Source organism: Nicotiana sylvestris, chromosome 5, assembly GCF_000393655.2.
Source record: "Nicotiana sylvestris chromosome 5, ASM39365v2, whole genome shotgun sequence".
NCBI classification, from domain to species: Eukaryota; Viridiplantae; Streptophyta; class Magnoliopsida; order Solanales; family Solanaceae; genus Nicotiana; species Nicotiana sylvestris.
In genome coordinates this window covers 39360822-39370242 of record NC_091061.1, presented here as the reverse complement: position 1 = coordinate 39370242, position 9421 = coordinate 39360822, and the positions used below count along the sequence as shown (strand labels likewise).

General features: G+C 33.7%; 1 protein-coding gene across 1 annotated transcript; it reads left to right on the top strand.

Moving 5' to 3' along the window:
* The first annotated feature begins 1834 nt into the window (after positions 1-1834).
* LOC104232032 (1-(5-phosphoribosyl)-5-[(5-phosphoribosylamino)methylideneamino] imidazole-4-carboxamide isomerase, chloroplastic-like) lies at positions 1835-7316 on the top strand. The gene is made up of 8 exons (XM_009785158.2): positions 1835-2020; positions 2092-2153; positions 2728-2935; positions 3882-3967; positions 5343-5444; positions 5673-5806; positions 6470-6518; positions 7026-7316. The coding sequence occupies exons 1-8, from the start codon at positions 1891-1893 to the stop codon at positions 7200-7202; spliced, it is 948 nt and encodes a 315-aa protein (XP_009783460.1). The 5' UTR covers positions 1835-1890; the 3' UTR covers positions 7203-7316.
* The last annotated feature ends 2105 nt before the right edge of the window (positions 7317-9421 follow it).

Genomic DNA, 9421 nt, shown 5'->3' with positions numbered 1-9421 from the left:
TTTAGCTTCTTTTTGTCCATATTAGTTAGGCGTATTTATAGCGATATACTTTCCGTGGAATCCCGCAAATTTTCTTATTGGTGTAACCGATAACCGAATCGATAAGCCCCAAAAATCGATAAATCGAAATCGAAAAAATCGAAACCTTACTGAAACGATAACGATAAGCATATGTACAAATTGATAATTTATAAGTAATTATCGATAAGGGTCAAAATCGAATCGATAAATCGAATGCACACCCCTATCTTTGGCTCCTGGTTTGCCCTAGCAATTTAGACCCCCTTTTTTTCCTGATATTAGAAATGTTAAGATATTCTGGTTTTTCCTTGTGGAGCAGTGGGAATTCGATTTACTTCTCTATTGTCTGCACTTATAAGATTAGATGTCTATACTTGGTGAAGGTGCAACTCCATAAAGCTTTTAGCGTGAGCAAAGTATCACTACACCTACTTCTTTGTGATAATGGGTCTGGATTTGGTATAAACATATATTTTGCCTATACCATTTTATGCGACAGTGATTGACTGAATGTGAAATTTAAGTAATTAAAATAGATTTGTGACATGTAAGTCAAATGTATGTAAAGTACCAACAATGTCCTTTTAAACGGGTGGAGGTGAGAGTTTCACATGTATTTTCATTTTAAATGAATGGTAGTGAGGGTCCAAATAAGTCACGCGTTAAAGATAATATGGGGATGCTAAGATTAAATAAAAAGAGAAAGTTTATCGCATAAAATGGCATATCTAAGAGTATTTTTATAATTTTCAAATATTTTGAGCCAAAGGCAGAGGGTTTGCCCAATTTCTTCTGTATGCGGCAGCCCGTCATGTGTGTAATTGTTTGGTGGGTATATAGTTCAATTAACGGAAAAGGGTTCAAAATACCCCTAAACTATTGGAAAAGGTTTAAAAATATCTTCCATCCACCTATTGGGCTAAAAATATCCCTCCATCCACTTTTTTGGTTCACTTATGCCATTTGACCGTTGGGTCAATGCTTAATTAAAAATAATTACTTAAAAAAATATTTTGCAAAATATTTTATTTTTTTAAACTAATGCACCAGCAGTAGTCCATTAATTTAGTAAAGTCTTTTTTCAGTTATTACAAAAAACAATTCAGTTTTTACAAAAAAATATTATTATTTTTTTTCATTTTTTCATTTTTTAAAGCATTTTTTTGTAAAAACTGAAAAACAATTGTAAAAACAAAAAAAAAAATGTTTTTAATAAAATATTTTCGTTTTTTAAAAACTGAAAAAATATTTTCAACAAAAAAAATTCATTTTTTTGGGGCGGGTTAGTCAGAAAAACGATTAGATATGGGTTAGTCTTTCTAATAGGTTAGAAATTTTAATTTCAACCAATAAGAAGTTGCCGCGTGGAATTTAAATGCTTTCAAAAAATTTAAAAATGAAAAAAAAATATTTTTCAAAAACGAAAATATTTTGTCGATAATATTTTTCAGTTTTTTAAAAACGAAAATATTTTATTCAAAAAAAAATCTTCTGTTTATACCAATTATTTTTAGTTTTTACCAAAAAATTGCTTTAAAAGAACTGAAAAAAATGAAAAAAAATATTTTTTTATAAAAACTGAATTGTTTTTTTGTAAAAACTGAAAAGAAGAAGAAGACTTTACTAAATTAGTGGATTACTGATGCATTAGTTTAAAAAAAAAAAATTATTTTGCAAAATATTTTTTTTAATTAATTATTTTTAATTCAGCATTGAGCTAACCGTCAAAGGGCATGAGCGCGGAAAAAAAAAAAAAAAAAAGGGATGAAGGGTATTTTTAAAGGGCCATTTTGAACCTTTTCCGTTCAATTAACTAACTTAGGGTTCACACTGCAGACGCATTTGGTTGAAGCTAAGTCGAATTTCACAATGCAAAGTCTCCAAGCAACTTCAGCCTCATCACTACAAAACTTATTTTGGGGGAAGAATCTCAGCTTTGCACCGTATACTCTTAACAGAATGCAAGATTTCAAACCTGCTATGACATTGCCTCCATCTGGTATGTCTGATGTAATAGCATATTTTGTTGTATAGCTATATCAATATGACTCTATTTTGAAAACTGTACAGGACCGCAGAGGTTATCCATAAAATGTGGGGTTCGGTTCCGCCCTTGCATTGATATACACAAGGTCTTTTTCTTCTTTTTCTTTTTTACATCTTTCGTTGTTTGAGCTATGTATATCTTTCAAATTTTTGCGAATAATTATGCAAGTCCTGGTGGCCTTAGTCATAAATTGAGATTATGTATTTGAGAAGGTTCAAGAACCTGTTCGCTGCATTTATGGGTTGGATTATGACATTAGATGAGTATGATATTGGGGTTTCTTTATGCTTGCACCTTCTTGTTATGCTTTAGCAAATGACTTGCAGTGACATCATCGTTTAGTGTTGACAGTACGGAGTATATGTATATACCATTACCAGTTAAATGAAGAAACCAAAATGGACCTGGTATTTTGGTTGCATAGAAGGATTAAATAGAAGAAGAAAAGAGTAAAGGTTCATTACTACTGGTATTCATTCAGCATTTAATAGCATATCTCATTTGGGAAGTTGTATCAAATAGATAAGTCAGAGAGGAGACTAAACTATTTATGTTTCTCTAATTACTTTTCAAGGTTTCCAGAGAGTGCTAACTTTTACAGTTTCCTAAATTCCTCAAGATACTAGGAAGATGTTTACTTGAAAATTTCATTTTTTTAGGGAAAAGTGAAGCAAATTGTTGGATCCACTCTTCGAGATTCTAAGGAGGCAGATACAAGCCTGGTAACTAACTTTGAATCTGATAAATCAGCTGCAGAATATGCAAAGCTTTACAGAGACGACGACCTTGTAGGTGGCCATGTAATTATGCTTGGTGCTGATACCTTGAGCATATCAGCTGCAATTGAAGCGTTACATGCTTACCCTGGTAGGGCATCGGTCCTTCTCTTCTTTTATGGTTGTTTTCAATTTTTGGCATCTCTTGTAAAATATGAGCAACCTCAAATCCTTCTATTACCCAAACCTCCATATCTCCTACTCATTATCCCCCTTGTTTGACTCTTCCTCTAAGGGTTGTCGTGTAATAAGCACATAATGTCCACTAGAATGCCCAAGGATTGTTTCAACAGTGGGTGGTAGAATCATGGAAACGCTTGCTTATTCCATATTTTGGACCTTTAGCTCCATAAAAGAATATGTTACTGTTGAAACACAGAAGCTCTGAAATCCTAGGCTATATCAAAACACTATAACAAACAACCAGTTCAGATATTTGTTTGGCATATGAAATTTTAATCTTAGAACTAGATGTTTTGTCACACTTAGATATAAAAAAGTGCCATAGATGAGTATCACTCTCATACATAAATGTTTGTCTTATTATTTGACATAATTCCCAGTATATGAAACTAATATGTGCCATAGATATCCAAAGATTAGCCAGAGTTATTGTATTAAACTGGTAAAACATGAGTTGGAGCAAAATCGAATTGGTTGTTGAAAGATTAGCCAGAGTTTTAGAACTACTTATTATTATTAGTTAATAGAAATGTCAGCAATCGATATGGGCTGAAGCTGGTTTAATATTGCTTTTGGAGATTTGGTTGTTACATGTTAGTATCAACTGAAGATAAAATCGAATTGGAAAGGGAAAAAGGTCTAAATCATTTTTACTTGGTTGTGTATGTACTTAGTAACTGCATGTGATCTTTAAGCTGTTGGCCACTTTTAGTATAACTTTATTTGAAACTGTTTACTACAAATATATATTACAGGTACTCGATGTTATACTAAAGTGTATATAGGGTTGATACAACATCTCAACTTACAGATTTTTCCTCTGGTGATATCCTTCGAGGGGTGAAAACATCTAGGTGGGTTGCAAGTTGGAGGAGGAATCAGAACTGAAAATGCTTTGAGTTATATTGAAGAAGGAGCCAGCCATGTCATTGTCACCTCGGTATGTATTCATGATTAAATTCTTGTACAAAAGCAACTTTTAGTGTTATATTTCTCATGTTACGATTTCTGAAAATATCTCACTGTCATCTTCTTTTGTCTTAAAAGACAAATTATTTAGTATTGGAATGTATTGGACCTGAATAGAGTGTAATGGTTACCGAGGATTTACATAAGACACCCTAACTAATTTGGAATTTGAAACCTAATTGATTGATATCTCATAGTCATATCTTTCTCGTGCTCTTCTTTATATGATTTTGTACTAGTGTTGAAACCCCTAATTTGCCTTAAACACAGACAGGACCTAGATAAAGTGGAGCGATATAGGGTATTCATATAGATTCGTAGATTGATTGATTGCTCGTTTCATGAGAATAGAAGCAGCTAATGCGCCTGCTATACACTCATAGTTTAAATTGATTCCTACCTCCTTATATTATTTAATTATTTTGTGTACGACAATCATGGGCTGGCAAGGAGAGCAACAAGTATTAAGTTGAACTGTTGCCTTCGATAGAGAAAGTGAAGCTGCCTATCCTTTCCCATCTTTCTGCTCTTTATCATAATTAACTAAAAAGTTCAATCTTATGTCAGTTTGCTGGTGGCGTCGGGTGAGAGGTGAGAGAGTGAGTTGACTCCATTGTAATCTGAATCAGCATGATTATATGCACTTAAAGTAGATAAAAAATGCTGCAGGATCTCGTCTTCAGCTCTAAAGTATTAAGCTTACTACGGATCTAAGATTAATCATTTCTATTGGCTGAAAGCTACCTAATTGAGTGAAGAGCTCATAATGAATTTAATGACACGTCAATACACTTCAAAGGCGGTTTAGCCTGCAGAATACTGTTTGAACAGTGCATAGTTGTAGAACTAAAAGAGAAAAAGTTATAAGCTGGGTAGGAAACTGGGAATATGGCTAGTAGTTGTATAAAAAAAATTCTGCGGGATAGCGAAGCATGCTTACAGTTTCTTAATAGAAGTACTTAATTCAATAAACCAAGCAACTAATTGATGAGAGAACAATTTGAACAACACAGAATAGATCTTAACTGGTGCAGCAGCAAAGTGCTGGAAACAACAAATAAATTCAGAGCTTTCAATATGAACTGAAGGTTTCAGAATCGGCATTAAAGTCAGTATAGGAATTGGGTTCTCTCAAAGTTGTTAAACACCTCAAAATCTCTTCTCCCAATGTTTAAAAATTCATGGCGTGCCTCAATTTTTTTGTACAGAAAATGAAAATAGTTCTAAATTGTGATTGGTTATATTTCTGTTGTTTTCCAAAGGATAGATGATTTGCTTTGGAAGCCCTCTCAATATTGTTATATTACGAGATCCTCTCTATCTGATACTTATTGTCTATGTTGCAGTTTGTCTTTAACAATGGGCAAATGGACCTTGAGAGACTTAAGGAACTTGCTTCTCTCGTTGGGAGAAATAGGCTTGTTCTGGATCTTAGTTGCCGTAAAAAGGTATTCACTTTTTAAATGAAATTATCTTTGATAAACAATACAACATAAAAAGGTATCCATTTTCTTGTGGCTCCTAGAAAGACAGAGTTCTTCATATTAATGTAGAGGAGATTCTTGTCTGGGACTGGCTCAGGGCATGAATAGATGATTGAATTTGTAAAACTAGACTCAGTTACTGCTCTCCTTTCTTCTGCTATGATAGATCCAATGACTTGAAAGAACATGCAGGAGGGCGAATATGTAATTGTCACAGACAAATGGCAGAAGTTTACTGATGTACGTCTCAATGAGGAAGTCCTGAATTTTCTTGCAGACTATTCTGATGAATTTCTGGTTCATGGAGTTGATGTTGAAGGCAAAAAGTAAGTCTCGGTACTTTTCCTATGTACCGTCATTATAGAGTTGCAATAGCGGTTGATGCAATTATTTAATGAAAGACTCCTTTTGATGTTTGAATTACCATGTCAATGACATAGACAACTAGGTTGTTTAGGGCTTTATGCCAATGACTGTCCCAATGTCTTGTGAAAAATGAAAATGAAAAATAGTGAAAGCTGCGACTTCTACTGCTTTTTTAAACGGCTTATTACCTTGGCGATCCAATAAAGTAACTTTCTTTCTCTAGCATACTGTAATGACCTAAATGTACTAAATGCGCTAATTGCTGAGATCTGACCTAAGTTTTCTATTTTCTTGATCTGCTTTGAGTTCTTACACTTTTTATCAGCTTGTATCATTAACTAGTTTAATAATGAGGTATTTCCCATAACTACCTTAAATCTGGCCCTGATTGAGCAAAGGTCCATTGCCTGTTATCTGAAAATGGAAGATCTTATATTGGTGCATGTATTTTCTTCTGCAGCATTCTCAAAATATAGTGCACTAGAATGCGAAGTTACTCGTGAGAGATAGTAGTTAAAGAGAAATATTATTTGGATATCCATGTTCATCATTTTAGTCGCACATATGGTTTGTAAATGATCTGCTAATCAAAAAATTTGACATACGTTTCTTGTGTAACACAGGTTGGGAATAGATGAGGAGCTCGTGGCATTGCTTGGAAAGTATTCCCCTGTAAGTGCAGTTTATATTATTGACTGCTGTTTGTATTAACTAGTTTTTCTCACTATCGTGGCTTCTCATTCTGCTATTCTGGGGAGCATAATAAATAGATTCCATCAGACAATGCTAGTCAAATAAGGGACAAATGCTTCTCTGCCGGCATTTATGTTTTTCTTTTCCCCTTTTTCTAGATATTGAATGCTGAATGAGCATTGATCCGTTTTTAAGTTTTAAGGGAATTTAGACAATGAACAGGTTATCAGAGAAGAAGAGTTCTTTGAGCACCCCCCACCCCCCCAAAAAAAAGTCTTGGCTTTGTGCCCTATATACTCCCCTTTTGTCATAAGGCCTAGTCCCTTATATTCGAGACACAGCCCCAGGGTTAAGGGGAATGATGTAGATCAATCACCTTAAATAAACAACTACATAGAGGTTCTCCACTAGTCTATATATTCTTTGATTTCGTTGCCCTCGTATTCCAGATGAAGTGACCAAATTTTATCTTCACGTGGCTCTCAGATTCCTGTAACATATGCCGGTGGTGTCACTGTGATGGCTGATCTGGAGAAGATCAAACTTGCAGGGATGGGGCGTGTGGATGTAACTGTGGGCAGTGCTTTGGATATTTTTGGAGGTAACTTGGCATACAAAGACGTCGTGGCTTGGCATGCTCTGCAGGATCCCTTGGCTGTCTAATCTTAACTTCCAATTGTTTGTTCAGTCGGATTAGAGGTGATATCATTACGAGGGAGTAATTCAGATTATACGTTTTTCTATATCGTGGGATATTACATGAATTTTGAACTCGAATTTGTTTTGCCCAGAAAGACTTGTTGTGTAGTTTCACCTAGTTAATTGGAAAAAAGAGGTAAAAAAGACTTCTCAAGTCTTGTGGAAGAATATAGGACACAAGGAGTTCGGGGGTCAAATTAAAAATAACAAAAGTTGCGGGTAATTTTGAACATCTCCAACATCTCCCGTGATGTTTGAAACATCCCGAGGACGTTTCAAACATCTCCCGAGATAGTTGAAACATCTCCCGTTTCAAATGTCCTGAGGATGTTTCAAACATTAGGGGAGATGGAGGAAGGGGATGTTTTTGTAAATAAGAAAACTTTGGGGGTTTTAAAGTGTCCCTTCTACCCCATTTTTAACACTTTCGTCTTAAAAATTTATATAAGTTTATAGTGTCTTAAAATTTTAAATCCCCCGAACAAAAAAAAAGGACAAATAGGGAAAATCTACATCGGCAATTTATCAAACTGTTGATTGGGTTAACTCCCTTATAGTACCTTATTTTGTCATGCTTTTGGCATTGAGTGAAAGTGAAACAACTAGTAAGTTGATTTTCTCTTTAAAATGTTGAACAAGTAGAGTAAAATTTAAATAACGAGTCAAGGTAGGCATTCATCATTATCTAAACATATGAGTTTATCTACAAAATTGCTGAGAAAAATAATATTTGAATTCACACAAAACATAGATACTTTAGTCTTGAGTCTTCGAATCCCGTCATTCTTCTCGGACAAAGAAATATATATCTATGTTTTTGACATATGTTATATTTTCGATTCAAGCAACCTCAAAATATTTTTTATTGATAAAACAAGTATTTTTATGTTTTATTTACCATTGTATATAACCCAAAAAAAAAAAAATATCATATTTCCTGATTTATAAATTTCTTTTGTCTATGCTTTGGGGAGCTAATACGAGTGTAGGTTTGTTGAAGTGGAACATATCCGTTATCCTCCCAGCTAAGCTTCCATTCATTCACACCGAGCACCAAAAATGACAAATTAAAATTTCAGTAAATTGGTAGGACCCTTTTTTAATTCTTTCGTGTACTTAGTATTTGTTTGAACTTATAATCACACTCACCAAGAGCGGCTTAATAAATTTAGTAGTCTAAAGCCAAATTTTAATAATAAGTGGTCTTAAACTTTTTAAATAGGGTGTGTGTGTGTTTGTGTGTACGTGTGTGTTATATTCTTACAAGACATAAATCTTGTAACTTCACGTAATGATATTACTCATATCAGTAAAGGTTAATTCAAGTTAATTAGATGTTAGTCATATATTTGCAATACCTTATCTTGGATCGTGTTAAAAAAGAATTATTTACTAATATGAATTTGAGTATTGTTAACAAATACACAGTCTTTCTTTCTCTTTTTTTAAATAAAAATTATACTTTTTATTACAAACTTTTTGTCTAAGCGAAAATATTATTATGTATCCACTATTATTAATTTTTCGGGTCTCTGCATTTTGAGGTCTTAAAGCAAAGACTTTACTAGCCTCCCCTTGAATCACCTCTAAGATTCACCCAAAAGGTCATATTTAACAAACTTAACAATTTTTTGAATTCATAATTGATGATAATAAAATAGTAGAAACTTTTATGAGAATACTCTCAGCTAAAAAGCCATGTCTGATACAACATCCTTAACAAAGAGGACGTTACTTCGCATCTTAAAATAACAATATTATCTCAATTCAGAAAGTTAAACTGTTAACATAGGAAAAAAAGGAAATAATGTGAAATACTACCATAAGCTTGCTTATTGAGGGTCGCCGGTCTATTGTTAATGGGAAAAATTCAAAAATAGCCATATTTACAAGTGGTCATTCAAAAATAGTTACAGTTTCAAAAGCAATCGAAATTTGGTCACTTTTCATGTAAAGATAAATCTGAACGAAAACACGTTCAAAATCCGGAAAAATACTCCAGTATAATATACCGGTCCAGCATAATATACTGAAAATTGGAACACCGGTGCTCCAATCTCCAGTATATTATACTGGAACTTTCCGCGTGTTGGAGATCCAGCATAATATGCTGGAAGTTCATACACAGGTGCATCGATCTCCAGTATATTATGCTGGAACTTTTCGTGTTGCAGTAAAATAAT